Source organism: Dendroctonus ponderosae, unplaced genomic scaffold (assembly GCF_020466585.1).
Source record: "Dendroctonus ponderosae isolate FM_Combo_2020 unplaced genomic scaffold, Dpon_F_20191213v2 Dpon_F_20191213_262, whole genome shotgun sequence".
NCBI lineage: Eukaryota > Metazoa > Arthropoda > Insecta > Coleoptera > Curculionidae > Dendroctonus > Dendroctonus ponderosae.
The window spans coordinates 9,681-26,942 of NW_026018470.1; the positions used below are offsets into that span (position 1 = coordinate 9,681).

The 17,262-nt window shown below is 31.6% G+C and overlaps 2 protein-coding genes across 3 annotated transcripts; one reads left to right on the forward strand and one right to left on the reverse strand.

The window, feature by feature from the left end:
• Window positions 1-4,242: 4,242 nt before the first annotated feature.
• On the forward strand, window positions 4,243-8,767 carry LOC109544986 (transcription factor IIIB 90 kDa subunit; the record flags this gene model as incomplete). Its single annotated transcript, XM_048664448.1, has 9 exons — window positions 4,243-4,402; window positions 4,920-5,013; window positions 5,746-5,878; window positions 5,974-6,067; window positions 6,149-6,280; window positions 6,748-6,957; window positions 7,027-7,276; window positions 7,364-7,533; window positions 7,680-8,767. Coding segments are annotated over 9 exons (1,410 nt in total), but the record flags the coding sequence as incomplete, so codon positions are not given.
• A 116-nt stretch (window positions 8,768-8,883) lies between these two features.
• LOC109545020 (dual specificity protein phosphatase 23) lies at window positions 8,884-13,379 on the reverse strand. 2 transcript variants are annotated; one of them, XM_048664449.1, is made up of 4 exons: window positions 12,913-13,379; window positions 11,688-11,822; window positions 11,470-11,633; window positions 8,884-9,648 (listed from the first exon to the last, which is right to left on the reverse strand). In XM_048664449.1, the coding sequence occupies exons 1-4, from the start codon at window positions 12,965-12,967 to the stop codon at window positions 9,451-9,453; spliced, it is 552 nt and encodes a 183-aa protein (XP_048520406.1). In that variant the 5' UTR covers window positions 12,968-13,379; the 3' UTR covers window positions 8,884-9,450. The 2 variants fall into 2 exon arrangements, with proteins under 2 accessions (XP_048520406.1, XP_019771058.1); XM_019915499.2 differs by lacking the exon at window positions 12,913-13,379 and adding an exon at window positions 12,038-12,834 and having other exon boundaries at window positions 11,688-11,972.
• Between the last annotated feature and the right edge of the window lie 3,883 nt (window positions 13,380-17,262).

Genomic DNA, 17,262 nt, shown 5'->3' on the forward strand with positions numbered 1-17,262 from the left:
TGGTTTAGATCGAAAAACTTTTGCTCATCAACGATAAGGCCATCCATTCCATCCATTCTATCGTTGGATGGTTGGTCAAGCTTTCTCAGCGCATGGTATAGAAATAATGGTACAATGAGCCAATTTCCTTGATGTCCTGCTGGATTCTGGCTTACGGAAGTATCAGACACCAGATTGTGGGAAATGTTTATATTTTTTTTAGGAATAATTTAAATATAGTATATGTTCTTCAAAAAACGCGTACCAAAGCAAGCTTAAAGTTTTGTTCAATTGAACACCCTGTATATTATTACAGAATGAAATTTTTTCTGAAGTTTTCAATAGATTTCATATAATATACATTATACATCCTTAGTTTGAAACCATTAAAAATCGACTTTCTACTGAAACTACTTATATTAATTTGAATTGCAATGGTAAACTTTTTTTAACTCAAAATTAATCAAAATTAAACTAACATTTCATGGTATCGCTTTCAAGTTCGCTTCATTCTAAATTTTAAATAAAAACAGATTTCATTTTCAGATGTTTTGAAGTAGATGTTCAACATATTTCATATTTTCCTGTACCTACTACTACTCATTTTTCTATTTTTGCGGTCGTTTTATTTTCACTAAGTTAGCGATGCTTTAATTGTAACAAGTAGAACATAAGTTTTTTTAAAGTCAGTCGAATTGATTAAGAATTTAAATAAACTCTTCTCAAGCAATGAAACCTGATATAAACTGCTCAAGAAAAAAAAGGTTTCACTGCCAAATTTTCCTTTACGTTGGAACTGGATAAGAGCTGATTGCTGCAAACGATTTGATTACTATTTGAAGCCTTAACGAGTTTAGTTCTTTTTCTGTCACTGTGTCTTTGTGAAAAAAAATAAGTACTTTAGGTAAAGTTTTTACAGGCTCGAGAACGAAACAATGCAAAATTACTGAAATCTTGGCATCCTCTCAATTAAACAAACGTTTTTCTTTTAAATCATTTTTGCCTGCTAGACCGATTTTCTACATCTATAGCTCATGATGAAGCTGAAACTTTCTAAACGTCTTAAGACCACAATTCAATATACAGGGCTGCATTTAAAGTTACCCAGATCAAAACTGCCCCCGAAATTGGAGATTCTAGCATATATGGAATTTTTTTCTTAACTCGCCTGCAAAGTTTTTGCTTGGACATGAACTCTACATTCTGAAAATCAGTTCAGAAACAAAATGTTACTAGTGCAAAATCAGAATGTGTTGAGACCACCCTGTAAATAAATCGGGCAGGTGAAATTTAACACTTTCTATGCTTTTGATGTTCAAATTAAAAAAAAAACACGCTTTTTTATTCAACTGGGAGCATGGCAAACTTTCAGAATTTCTACATTGTTTAATTTTTCACCATGTAGATACTTTGTATGAAGCAGTTAATTTTTGCAAAAACACTCATCGACAGAACAGGAATTGGACTAGATAATGCTTCAAACAGAAGCAAAATCGCTCACAACAATCTGAAGTTGTCCAGTTCGAAATTTAGGATAAGTTTAACTGCGTTACTTTTATTTTGTTGAGCAGTGTGTATGAAATAATATATTAAAGATGGACACAGCAGAAGAGAAGCTAAGCGAGAATATCAAAGAATAATTAAAGGAGAAAGGAACTTTTTTGGTTTAAATACTTTTGCCCGAATATACCACCAAGTTTCTACTGAAACCAGATTCAAACAAAAGAACAGAACATTATTTTGGAACGAAAATCATGAAAATGAAGAGTTAAAGGTTCTTCTGCAGTTTGAAGATMATTTTTTTATTCGATATCTGCGTTTCATCTGTGCAACAATTAACTCAGGAAAATAAAACKGGTCGTTTACATTTTTGTTTGGAAATGATGGAACGTTTGGAGCAAGATGCACAATTTTTTWATATTTTTTTTACGGAYGGACGATCCTTAATTCTGATCCTCAGGCATTGTTAATAGGAAACATTTGGGAAATAAAACATTTAACYCTTCATTCAGTGTGGCTRGCATTTTCAAGTTCAGTACGTTTTTCAAAAACGGAACATGTAACCCACAACTYAAATAGAGGGTTGGATTTGTATTTTTTAGATAATAAACCTTGCTAATGAATTTTTCGACAAAAACGTTGGCAAATGTAAACCTACCACATTTAAACCAGGGGAAATATGCATTTAAAGAACGAGACAAAAAAAACAGTTTAGTATTTAAAAAATTGGACTTAGTGTCGATCTCTCATAAACTAGAGAGTGTTTTGTGTTAAATTGGGTATAAACGTGTATAGATTTAAAAACTAATAAAATATTGTAAGAAACATCTTTTCGATTTATTTACAAAAATTATTTTGTTCATAGTTGTTTTTTTCCAATATTTCCGAACCCGATCAACTTTTAGCAATAGTGTTTCGATGTCTTAGCGTGAGATAAAATTGGACAATTTTTGTAAAATTTAACCGAACCGATTTAGTTTAAATATTTAAAATTGCCTATTAATTAAAATTTTAGTTGTTTCCGTTTAGTCAGTGTTTAGAACTCATAATTCAACAAGAAAGCAAATTTTGTATCCAAAATACATTTAAAGTATTTGAGAAGAAAATAAAAATTTTACAACTTTTAGCCCATTCTTGCATCACGATATTCTAATTAATCAGTAATTGAATGGTGTCCTCGTAAAATTGCATTAATTAATAGAAATTTCCTCACCCATGGAAACATTATTAACATATTCGTTTGAGCCTCAAGGTAGCCATTGGAATTATTCCCATTTCAATGAACAGTAAACGAATATCTATTCCGAATATCTCTTTAATGGCTTTGTTTACCATATGTTATCAATAATTTGGTAAATCTGTTGAATACATTTTGCTTGCTTCGTTTGGGCGACGTTAATTCCATTACTCAATTTTAAATATTTTCTTCACGGCGCAATAGTATTGGTTTATTCGGTAAATTTAGGCCAAAATATGCAAGTACTTTCATATAACATTCAGCTGTTTGGACGTAAGTCCAAGTCACCGGTTTGGCTCGTCTATTGCCTTTCAAATTCTATAATTTGCGCCATCGTATACAAATGCAGAAGGGCATATGGTATGCATAGGGGGTTGAGTAAAAATTATAATGACATTTATTAAAATGAAAATAATATGAACAATGTTGAGTACTAAGTTAATACGCGATCTGCCAGGATCTTAAAATATCTTCCAGTTTTCTGTCTTTTAATCTAGATAATCTGATGCAATAAGTAAAGTATAAATTTTGTAAAAAAGGATTGAATTTTACCTTAATTTTACTTTGAGGAAACTTGGATTTTTCGATAAATTGAATAGAATACGATTTGTTTCTTTAAAGGAAATTTTTTGCACAACAGTTTTGAAATCCTTAAAGGAAAATGCTTCAAGTAGATGTTTTTTAGTTCACTTTCACACACTTACTTTTATTTGCTATTTTCGATCAATTCCATTGAAAACTATTTGTTTATTTAAAGCCATTTTTTTGTCTTTCTGCCATTTTTTGCTGTGAATAGAGTGAACTAATCAATCATACAATTTTATTGAACTCCAATCAAACTCTGCCCCTTTTCCATTCTTTAAATGAAAGGGAGGGAAGAAATCTTCCAATTCTGCCCAATTTTATTGAAGTTTGAAGTTAGTCCTGAAGAAAGGACTTCAGTATCTAAAAGTTTTCGTTTAAAGTTATTGTCATTCGAACTTTATTGCCTAAAATATTTAGATTTTAAATTATTCAATATTGTTCTTTGTTCCCCACAAGCGCATAGGTAATATACCACAAAACTTTCCTCATAACATTTGATTGAAATATATTGCAATGCATGCACAAAATACGCTCGAAACATGGTTTCGAAATGGGAAATAGTTTGTATACATTTAAATGCCGGTTCATATGAATTTAAATGCATATTTTTTTTAACTTGCTGTGTATTTATATGTTAATTCATTGAATTTTCGTGTTCATTATATAAATAAGTTGGTTGAACATGGACCTCCCGTACACATCCGAAAAAGAACCGTGAATATTCAATTCACATAGCGAGATATTTTTAAAACCTATTTGCCACACACATGGCATTATTTTACGTATTAATATTCAACATTTATTTCAGTGTATTATCTACCTCTGGTTATTTGAGCCACTTTGAATGGCAGGAGAATTGATTAGACTTACGTGTTTATCGATTGATTATGACGATTGCCAGTAACGTTTCTACAGGGTTTATACTAATCATTTAATTTTCATTTGATTCAGATCCCTGTCTATACATTTTACGATTCGCTTCAAAGTTGGAATTCGGAGCCAAAACTCAACAAGTTACGAATACTGCATTGCGATTGGTTCAACGGATGAAAAGAGATAGCATACATTCTGGAAGGAGACCGTCAGGATTGTGTGGAGCAGGTAAAATATGAAATAAAAAAGTGGCGACAAAAAAAAATAACTAAATGTATAGGGATTATCTGGTGTAGAACAAGCGACGTGTCTACTAAATCGTCACGACTGCATTTCTACATGAACGTTTAATGCATTGTATTCTCTTGCAAATTCGCTGCAAATGATGGTCCTTCGAGCCGGACATTGAAAGTAAAACTAAACAGTTTTGATGCACGATTTTGTTTATAATTATAATATTTTTTGCTTGCTTTTGTTGTTATTGGTTATAGGTTTAAGTACATAAATATTAGTTATTGGTACCTCTTTGCAAACTGCAATGTTTAGGTCTAAATTACGTCTTCAAACACAACATTAGGATTATTATGAATAATCTAAATGTTTAATAAAATAACAGCAAGGTGAAATTTAGCTGTGGGTGAGTCGCGTTTACACCACGTTATGATAATTGGATTTATTAATAGAACACTTTACTGGCACCCTGAGAAATAAATAATTCTTCAAGATCATTTCCGTTTTCTTTCAGCTTTGCTAATAGCCGCTCGCCTCCACGAATTTAACCGTTCGATACCAGATATAGTTAAAGTTGTAAAGATTCACGAATCTACAATGAGAAAAAGGTAAATACGATGTAATTTCTTATAAAATTTCCCAATTCAACTTGAGTTTCGTTTCAATGAAAATCTGGAAAAATCGTTTGAAGAACGATATATATTGCTTGAATTTACCGGTGCTGTTGTATTATATTCGTTAAATTATTAATTATCGGCCACTCGTCAACTTTAGTTTCAGTCTTTCACATTCGGGAATGATTCGAAATGTTGGCAAATATTAGCCAATAAAAAAGAGTCAGTATAATGTTCTTTGGACATGCAATAAAACCAAAGAAACGTTATCCTTTAGTAAAAATTTATATGATAATCAATGTTAAATTTAATGGTTTTGAGCAGGCAAAAAAATTGAAAGATGAACTAAATATAGTTTTTTAAATTTGTACAAGTTAAAACAAGTCAAGGCAAAAACATTAATAGGAGCTCAAATAAAAGAGCCATATCGAGATTAAAAAAACAGCCAAAAAATATAATAGAAAGGCATAAAGAAGAAATAACAGGGCATATTTGTTATATACCCTGAAGAATAAGTAGAACCCAAAATAATGAAGGAAACGCTTAGATGAAATCTTTTAAGTGTTTTATTAATAGTCCTAATAGAGCATTGCAATTGGTCATTAAACGTTTTTATGTCAAATTTTTTAAAGCATAGTTGTCGAGGCTTCATTTCAATGTAAAAAACATTATAATTGTTGATAATAAATTATTCATTAAGTCATTTAAAGCTGATACTGATTTCAGACTGACCGAGTTTGGTGATACACCAAGTAGCTCGTTGACTTTAGAAGAATTCATGACGGTCGATCTTGAAGAAGAGCAAGATCCGCCATCATTCAAAGCTGCAAGGAAAAAAGACAAGGAACGTCTGATGAAGGTAATTGAAAGCTGAAATATTTCCAAAAGTGTCTTCATACATTTTTTTTTGGTTGATAAACCGATGGTAAACTTAAAATGCTAATTTGATTGCAGGTAATGGAAGAAGAAAGCGACCAATTCAACGATCTGCAAAAAACAATCGAAGTGCAATTGGAGCAAATTAAAACCAAGTCCAATAAATTGCCTGGTAGGAATTCAAATTTTAAATAGACATTTTTGTTGCATTGCTGCACACGTAAGTCTATGTTTTAATACACATATTTTGAAGTTTTTAGGAATGAAAAGAATCTAGAACAATCTGACGCCGAAAAGTTTATACACGAATCAACGATGAGCGTGATTCAGGAGATTATAGAGGAAAACGAAGATGCTCCAAACTGTAGTTTTCCTGTAGAACTTGGTAAGACATTGCTTTACAACTGTTACACTTATGGCCCTATTTAAATGCAAATTCTTGATCAAACTTTAAGCGCGAGAATTTCAGATTGAGACCGTTAAGTAGGTACTAAGTTCAACGGCATGTTTGTTAGTAGTTTGTCAAAAGTAACTTTAGTTAGTTACCTAAGCAAGGAAATTTAAAAAATGCGAAACTTTAGTTATTTTATCTATTATTTAACTTCTGTATTTAATGTTGGCAGTTTGAGTACTTTTCCTTTCCAGGGGTTTCTCAAGTTCTATTGTTATTTTTTATTGTAAAACCACATATTACAAAACACCAGACTTTATATCTTGATATCAGATTTTTCATGTTTGAAAGCGAACTGGCAATTCATTTTTCAAATTCTTCTACTTTATACCTGCTTTTTTCACATTAGCAGGTATATGGATGGAAACCTTAAGATGTACTCAATTGTGATGCATTTATAGGTCCCAATATCGAGAGTATAGGACTTCCAAATTCATTAGAAGATACTTGTAATGCACTGCCACGACGAGAAAATGAAATTGAGCTGAATTTAGACTTTGATGATATTGATGATGAAGAACTGGACACGTATATTTTAACTGAAGCAGAGTCCGAAACCAAACACACACTGTGGACTGAAATTAATGCGGATTATTTACAGAAACAAAAAGGTAGGCGATGCTTCCCACTGCTGAAATGTCTTCATATTTTTTATCCAAAGAGTTAATTTAATTTTGCAGACAAGGAGGAGCAATTGAAAAAAGAGACCGAAGAAGGAAAACCCGAGAAGAAACCGCGGAAACGACCAACAAAAAGAACTCGAATAGGACCGGCAAATTCTGCAGGGGAAGCTATTGAAAGGATTATTCACGAGAAGAAAATTTCATCGAAAATTAACTATGATGTTCTTAAGAACTTGAACATATCTCCGTCAGATGACACTCCAACTCCAAATGAAGAGTCCGCGACTGGTTTAGACTCTGCTAAAAGGTTAGTCATCTCTAAACTATGCCTGCATATTAATGCCATTTACACGACCTATGATAGAAAAGTACAGTGGTTTACATTTTCTTTCAGGCTTAAGTACTCATCAGACATTATTCACGAACAAACACCCAAAAGAGCACCCAGAGGAAAACAGCTTAAAGACGTGGGTCTTCCATTCATCGAAAGCAGTACGTCACCACCAGCTGAAAAAGATGTTAAGAGGGACTTAAAATCGAAACATAAAGAATCAGATGCTCAAGGTAAGCCAAGTTTTACAAAAAAAAAATGTTTAGAAATTCATTCCATAAACTACTTATTACCCGGTTAGGCCGGTACTCTTTTGTTTAAAGTTACACCGTATTTTTCGTGCATTTATTACTGGTAATTATATTCTTTTTATTATCAGTTGTGGAAGAAGAGGATACAACTGATTTCTATGACGATCAAGAGGAAAAACCTGATGAATCCGCAAATCAATTGGGAGTTTTACATATGTTAAAACAATATCATGAAGAAGAAAATGATGGAGACGATTACCAATATGATGATTATGGGTACGAAGGCGACTATTAATAATAATTAATTGACAATAAAGGGAAATTGCTTAGAATAACTATGGTAAGTAACTTTCGTAAAATACTTTTAGCGAGTATATGATAATTTGCGAATATGGAGAAAGGAAGAGAACGAAAACTTTTTGTATTTTGTAATTAGTTGTTTACTTGAATTGAGGAGACAACATTGAATTTAAAAGAAATTATTATTTTGGTCGTAAAAAATAATGTTGTATTCAAATTGCTTTTGGCCGCTTTAACATCAGCTGTTTGATTACTTCACTTCATAAAATGTTAAATTATTTTAATTTGTTGCAAGGTTTTCTACTTACAGGTTCTTCATTTATACCAATATTATCGTAATTTTTACCTACTTAATGTTAAAAGAGTTGATTAATAATAGATAATCGGTCTAATAATGTTCTGGTCTTAATATATTAGATATTTGCACTTGGTTAGAGAGAATAATTGATCCAACCGCAATACTTTTGCAACTGGAATATATAGATTTATCACTTTTTACAAATTCGTAATCATAAATATAACGGTTGTCTGCAGTTTAAAAAATGCTTTTAAGACTTAATGAGTACAAACATATTTAATTAATGATATTGTAATATTAAATTATTCATTAAACATTGAAAATACATGATTGTACTTCCAGATTTCCAAAGGAATTTAGTAAATTCAGTTTTATTCTGTAAGTCCATCAGTATTTTGTGTACTGAAATGTCTGGCTGTAATGTAAATAAACTTTTATTATGCATATTTAACTTAGAGGTATGGACATATAGTTTTTGTTACAAAATATTCTTTTGCCACTTATTTAAGAATCTTGTTTTAAAATAGTAAAGGCTGTAAATTTGTTACTGTTCTAAACACCCGTTTAAGTTATGTATATTGTACCTATTAATCTGTTAATATATGACTGCTATGCGAATACTCTGTTTTATGTTTTTGTATGCAGCCCACCTAGTTTCCAGGAAATTATAATATGCAAATTATCTATTTTTCTAAACAGATTAGGTGGACGAAAGGAGAAGGAGGAACACAATGTATTTTTAAAACAGTATTTTTAATTTCGGTTAAAAGTGAAATGCGTGTTTAATAACAAGTTTCAATCAGATTCAATCACAAACCATGTGTAGGATTGAAATGTGTGTTAAAATCAATAAAAGTGGCGTTGATGAGCTCCAAACTATTGTTGGAACAAAGCCGAAATAATCTCCTGGCTTTCATTAGTACATTCACAACACATTCCTTGAAAAAAAAACGACCAGTATATTTATGCCATTCTCGTTTGCATAAAATGCCCATTTTTGGGATGAAAAATCGCATATTTGAATGGCGGCTTCGTGTTTTACGTGCGGCAAAGGGAAGAAGATATTTATACATTTTATCACACTGTCAAGATCATCAGTGAAAATGAACATGAAAAATTGAAGCCAATCAAGATTTTCAAAGTAGGAGCAAGTGGAATCAGAGCCTTTGTTACTTCATTACGTTTTGAGTCTGCAATGTTATCTAACTTGGAGATAAAGGCCATACATTACGTAAGTAAGATTAATGTTTTTTTTTTAAATTTTAGTCTACAGGTTGATTTAATAACTTTAAGCAACTTTTTTATTTCGTTTTGGTTCTTAAGTAATCCCGATATTCCCAAACAGCCTTTTCCTGCTGATACGTTTCCACTGATCCCGGTCTCATCAGTCTGAGTTTCGTGATAGCTGATTCTGGAGACATGTCGAAGAAATGGACCAGATAAATTGCTGCCATTACTCCTGTTCTACCGCGACCTGCTCTACAGTGAATTGCAATTGCCTAAATAAAAAAACTATTGTTGATTTGTACTCAATTTTTTTTAATCTCAAACCCAAGTTTTTATATAGGCTGCTTGCTACATGGAAAATTAGTGGCAGTTTGCTTTAAAAATTGTTGTAAAAATTATTCTGTCGCGAAAATACGCTTTATGTATATGCTATGTTTAAATTTAATCAAAAAAAAAGAATAGCAAAAGATGGTTCATGTATTTTTGTAAATGCAAATAAATAATTTCGCTCTAGATGAATGTTTGTTAGTGATTGGTGATAAAACGTAAAATCTTCAATTTTGAAAAAAAAACGACGCAAGTAACAGACGACCAATCAGATATCGAATCTAAGAACGCATTTAATGCGGAACTATAAGTAGTAGGTCAAACGGATAATCAATGGTCGATTTTTTTGATCAGTGAAGATTCAAGGATTCAAAACTGAAAGTGAATAAAACACTGTTGATAATGAAGTTACTCCAAGACAATGAGCTGCTGATGAGACATGCCGAACCTTCTAGAACTAACTTTCTGTGTTAAAAGAAATTTTATACTAAGTTTGATGGTTTGTTTTTAAAAACTTGTTGTAACTAAAGTTTTTTGAATTATATGTAAATGTAAATAAATGAAATTTAACTTGTCTTAGGTTTAAAGAGAAAATTAGGAATATCATCTCTTCATATGCTGGAAAAGTTAATTTTTTTTGTGAGGATTTTCAGGAATTTCGTTTAGAACACTCACTTAAATCGCATTAACTGTTGATTTTTGTGATCTATGTAAATGTTAGTGTAAATATGAATGTCTTCAATCAACTGCATCTTTTTCAAAAAAATTCATAACTACCGATATCGAGGGCGCAGTAACTTAAATTTTTCAAGTTCTATCGAGAACGTCTGAAGGTAAAAACTCTAACGATTTAATTTAAATGGCATCATCTGCTGATTTTTGAGCTCTTTGTAAATGCCGGATAATAAAAAAAACAGTCTGGCCAATAATAATTCATAACTAACGATATAGAGCGAGTAGCAACTTGAAGTGTGCAAAATCTATAAAAAACACTTGAATCTGAACACCCTTAGAATTTCATTAGGTCGTATCAGCTGTCGCTTTTTGCGCTCTTTGTAAATGTCAGTGCAATTATTAATGTCTGCACGCAACTGCATTTTCTCTAATAACATTTCATAATTTTCATTAAAATCACGAGATCTACGGATTTTTTGGTTCTTTGTAAATGTTGAACTAAAGAAAAACAGGACTTTTGGTAAAATGTATTAAAAAAAAATGATTGAAGGTCTATCTGAAGACCCTGAAAATCCATGAATGAATAGTAGAATCTGTAATGCAGCGAGTCGAAGAAAATTCACAAACTATTACGTTATTGCTAAACACCTGAATATTTGTCACCAAATGTGAGAGTTTTGTGGATTTTTTCTTGCATCCGTAATATATTTTTAAAGCAATCTTTGAAGAGACTTTTGAAAGCGTGTGGTTTTTTGTCAGTGACACCTTTATAATGTTGGAAAAAATGCCCGATTAATTGGGAAGTTGCGTAGTCCTTTGGTATTCCCCAAAAGCTAGGAGAGTAACAGACAATGAAAAAATTTCGAACTTCAATCTGTTAATTAATTTTAATTAAACTGGTGTGATTTTCGGTGTTTTAGGCCGAACCAAACGACGACTTGAAACCCCAAAAAACTCACCTAGTTTTACCCAGCAAGATTGCAAATAATCATTTCTAGACTAGTCTCTCTAAACCAATCTATCATTAATTTTCCATGGAACCCGTAAATAGTTGTTCATTCAGAAACACCCTGTATAGCAACAGATATTACCTGCTTGTGTTCTTTTTCAATTTCGCACAATTCGATAAATTGTTTTACGTCTTCAAGTGTTGGTGCTTCAAACTCTTCTATTGGAATAAAACTCCATTGCAATTCTGGAAAATTTGTGACCGGTGGCTGATATTCCGGCGATAGCGTTATTAAACGAGAAATCCCTTAAAATTTACCCATAGACCATCATTTTCCATTTACGGCAATTTTATAGTTACCTTGATTTTTGAAAAACACTAAATTTTCTATTGTATGTGGACAGGAGCTGCCCGCTAATAACCCGGGAACAATCCATGAAAAGTTCCATGGTTCCGTCTGGTCATCTGCGCCATGGAAAGTCATTGTGCGGTTCACTGGAATAACACTTTTATTTCTTTCTGTTTATTGTTTGATTGCTCATATGTTAGGAAAGAAGGAGAAAAGATGCTCAAACTTTTGCGAAACACACAATTATTATGCATCTTAGCGACAATTTTGCATGTGTAGTTATGAATTGTTGATACCTAAAACACGATTTAGCGTGTAAAGTAAAACTAAAAATTCCGAGGGACTCAAACGACACAATCACCTTTGCAAGGAATAGCTTTGTTTCGTATTTACTTCACTATATGACTTCTAACACTTAATGCAGATGAACCTTATATAAAATATACTTTTTCCGTCGTCATCGACAGAATAAGACATTATCCGAACAATGAAATGCTTTGCATATATCTGATAAGACCGTTGGAAGCTTATTAAAATTGTGGCCTTTTCCAGAATTATTATTAAAAAGGCTCGGATTTTTTTCCATCCAAGATTAAATAGTGGAAGTGACGAGACCTGAGAAAATTTATGAACCAACTATGACTTTGGATAATAACTGAAAAGTTAATTTTATTCTAGACACGGTTCGTTTAAAACTAATCAGAAGTGATTTAGATAAGAGAGGAGAAGGCCGAGGAACGTGCAAATTTTAAATTATCACACTCTGTCACAGTCTAAATTAATTTATTATCTTGTTTCAGATGTGTCTGAAAGGGTTTTCACGCAGATTTCCAATCAATATTGGGTTGTTGCGATTAGCTATTTGCAACGACATTAATCTGATGTTACTTATAAGCGATATGTAGATTAGGAAATATGGAGATACTCCTATTCACAGTCAGTTAGTGAAAAACAAAAGGGCAAAGAACACCAATGTGTGTCATAAATCCTTGCATATTTTAATAAAAATTGTGTCCATTTAAGTGATGGGTTAATCTTGCTGAATATTGTTTTTTATTTTTGTGTTGTCGTTTCTTCAATCATCATTTTTAACAGAAATCAAAGACGAAAACAATTTGAGTATAAAAGCTATTTGAAGAAAATGTACGAATACGAAGACAATAATAATAATAATAATATTATAAGTTGGATAATTGAAGAAAATATATGAAAACATTAAAATGTGTACAGACATACCTGCTTTAACTCCGATTTTCTTTACAAGGAATACCCTATAAAATACAGCCAACATTTTGTAGTGTTTAAAATGATGGAAACATTTAACTTAAACTTTATGTTTGTCATTGTTTCACCGTTATGACATGTTTCACGTATAACCTGCTAAGTACAACACAAACATTGTAAATAATAAATAAAACATTAAATATGCAGGGGGATTCAGTTTAAAGGAGAACACTTAAAGGGTCCAAGTAGAATTTTGATTTTTTATGCCCTTGTTTCAAAGGTCTGCAGAATTTTTAAGCCAATATTGGCTTGGAACTTTCGGTCTATGAACCAGTACATTTTACTAAAAACAAGTACCATCTATTTTTTCTGATTGAAAATATGGTGTTTCCAAGTACTTCTATCCAGATGGATGCTAGAAAAATCGTTAACCTTTGTTTTAAAGCTAACTCGTATTTTTGATTAAATATAGTTCATAAAGCAAAAATGTATTATTTTTCCTGCAATGTTTTTTTTGGACTGAACCTGGTGTATTTGAATTTGAACAAATAAGTGTACCAACAATAACAAGTGTAAGCAGAAACAGGGGAATCTGTGTCTTTGGACTGTCCAACTTAGGAAAACAACTCTTTGAAAGTAGAGTAGAAGTTAATATGTATTATTTCCAAAGTATTTATGTTTATACAAACGCGCACACAAAAAGCTCAATTTTATCCAACTGATTTTTGCGTAGTCGAGATGTTGCATTGATTGCACACCGATTTAATTCATTAAATATTAAAAAACATTATTAGTTTTGTTGGAAATTTTACAATCACAAAACCACGCTTGCCCATCATGCAACTCCCGTACTCTGATTTTCCGTAACTATGCCAAGTTTTGCCAGTTTTCCACCGACGCGGTATCTGAAAACCTGATTTTCCAGACCAGCTGAATGCAAAGAAATTCTAACGGTTTTCGCGAATTTGTGTATTGAGTTTTAACTTTCTAACCGATTAAATCATAGTTGGTAACAGTTGAATGTTAAATTAAAATACAGCGTCGAAAATGGTGTGGTTTCAATGGGAGTTTATGTAAGTTTTTACTTGTAATTATAGTACAATTTTGTTTGTTATTACGTGAACAATTTCAAACGTTAGTTAAGGGAAATATTTATTGGAAATATGATGCAGACAAGGGTTATAATAAGAACCCGAGCATTTTAGAGTGAAGGAAAAATAATAAACTTTTTTTACATTTTGCGCTCGGTGCGCGGTAAAACTAACTACAATATTTATAAAACTGAGCAATTTTTACTGAGCCAAAACTTGCTTAAAAAAACTTGCAAATTTTTTAAAAAGACTGTTTATGTTTCGTTATTTGTGTAAAATTTATATGATAATTTATATTTCATAAAACATTGACAAATTATTTAGGAGGCCTTGCAGAACTGATCCCAAAAGTTACCTAATTTCAAATAAATTATTATATTCATGCCTTGAGACTTTTATAACTTTAATTTAAAAAACCATGGCTATTTATTGGTGCTGATTATTTAGAAACTTTTAAAAATATTTATTAGATCTTTACTTTTTACAGTAAGTAAGGATTTTTTAAACTGCATATTTAATAAATGACAATTTAATGTACTAAAACAATGCAAGAAGTTTTATTATGGATAAGCATGCAAACGTGTTTTAAGCACAAGTCATGGGAATTTTGATTAGTGATAAGATATAAATAATGTAAAAATACAAGCTTAAATTTGGCATGTAAACTGTTATATTTAGAAGTGTAAAAAAGTATTAACTAATGAATTCTCAGCCTGATTTTGAAACTCATTTCCTTTCTTGAAATATTTATAGAGAAGTGAAAATTGCTGAAAACTGTAGAAAAAAATGTGCTGAACAAAGTTGTGGTTTGAATTATCAGGTAATATACAAAGAATTCTATAAAAAATATGTATTTTTTAAATATCTCATTTTTGTTATCAATATTTCAAAATAATAATTTTTGTTCAATTGGCTTCTTATCAGCTAACTTAATTCTGAATGGCTTCAATAAAGAATTCACGGAGCGCATTTTCTCCCTAGACTTACGAATTAAAAAACTATTTACTCTATTCTTTATTAAACAATTCGTTTTAGAAATTGTCTTAGGAGTGTATATAAATCACACGTACAGTTGGTCCGAACAGATTGCCGTAAAACCGCAGACTTTAAATGCAGTTGTAGCGTACGATGTATGTGAGGAAGAGTTATAGTTTCCTTGCATTGGACAGTTCTTGGGCGATATCCGCATGGTCAAGTAGATGTTAAGAACATTGAGACTTTGCAACTTGACCAATAGTTTCGGGTGCTTTTTCCAATTCGATTCTAATTGCACATTAGCTTCAAGTGATTTATGATTTATTTTAAGAATCCAGCTCCGAGTTACCCATCGACAATAATAAGTGTTTGCTTTCAATTAGTCTGTTTGATAAGCTGCAGCTCCATTGCCAGGATTGGAGCTAAAGTTTCTTCAAGTTTCCATTGGATACTTTTAGCTTCTATAAGGCCGATTCATTGTAATTAGTGAACTTTAAATTAAAGCCAGCGACAAATGAACGTATAATTAACTTGAGTCATGAAGCGCACCAGGCAATTGTATAAAGAAAATGTCTTCCAGTTCATCGAACAATGACAGAATTCAATATTTTATTTTGTGGTATTTATGACTAACTGTATCAGTTTTTCTGATAGTTTTGTCATATTTGCAGTGTGTAGGATTGTGCATTGGGTTTTGGGGATTTTTTTATTAATTAATTTTAATGAGATTTGTTTAGTGGTTTGCGTTTGCGGCTTGTTTTTTTTACGGCGAGTTTGCTATCAGAAAAACTGTAGTAATTAGACTATATTAATAGACATTGTTTCGCTTAGAATTCACTTTTCTAGTTAACCTCTTAGAAAAATTCGCTCAAAAGAACAAAGAAGCGAGCGAACGACGGAAGCGAAGTGGAACTGTTCTACGTAGTTAATTTTAGGTAGATTTTCAGTGGCAAAAAATGTTCACTTATTAACCCAGTAAATATTTCAATATTCCGCAATATTGAGGCTCCAACGTCGTCCTCATTGGCCTGAATACTTCGGAGAGATGCTCTACTATCTGAGATATTCAGTGTATCTGTATTGTTTAGGTGCGGTGTATACTAAGTGAAACTTTAGTTGAAAACGCCCTTGAAACAGTTCGAGACAAACAAACTGAATTGATGAATTACCAGCTAATAATGAACGCATGTTGATTTTCAAAGGTTTTGGCAACCTCACGGTAATTTGTATTTTTGCGGCAGAAAATGTAATAATTTCATATTGAACTTTATTCTATCGAAGTTGGATGATTGATAGTGATTGTTTCATCTAAAGACAATAGTTTAGGGTTGATTTGGCTTTCGGAAAACTTGTAAAAGACTAGCTGCTTTTGTTCTTTGGACAAATGATTTTATTTCTTCTCGTCGACTAGAATTTTTTAAATGATACCCCAAATTGCTTTTCTTTTGAAATTATTTAAAAAATTGGTTTCCAATGAAGGCAGTCAATGTTTCAATTCATGCGATAAAAAGGTTATTTCCTGGAATATTCAGTCCTTTCAACATATTTTAAAAGTATCTCTGTATCAGAAATACCGAAATAAATGCGACTATATTGACCGATGAATTCGCTCAAAAAGACCCGGGGTGTTTTGTTCATTGAATTACGCTCAGTAATTATCCGATTTCTGAAACCTTCCACATTTGCCACTCAAAGTCAATTGGGGGAATATTGGATTCTTGCATCCCAGTTGGATTTGATCATTTCAGCAATTCTTGGAAATGAAGAAGTTTCACATGTAATTTTCGGCACAAAATGTTGTTACTTTCATTTTGAAAAGATAAAATATTCTTACAGTTTTCCTGGAAATAAGCATCTAATAAATTTTGATGTGCTTATTAAATACCCTTCAACTACTGAGTTTTGGAAAATAACAAAGTTATTGAAACTACTGAAAACAGACCCATACCTTACTTAGTTTTAATTATATTGGTTCTTTATTTCAAATTTTCTGTATTCTGTATGCTGTTTATTAGACGGGTCCCATTCGGTGCAAGTAATTGAATTTCCGAATAACAGAACTAACAGCTTTACTGCTTTTATTAGTTTTTATAAACAAACAATTTTCAATTTCCTTTAGTTTGTTATTAATTTTTATAAGTGGTTTTATAATTATTTTATAACAACGAAATTGGTTTTACTTTCAGGTATAAAAGTTTGTTTTTTATAATACTGGTAATACGAATGTGGAGTTGAAAACTTTGGCTGCTATTCGGCTAGTAATGTTTAAGAGTTGATAATCATGCCCCAATCAGGA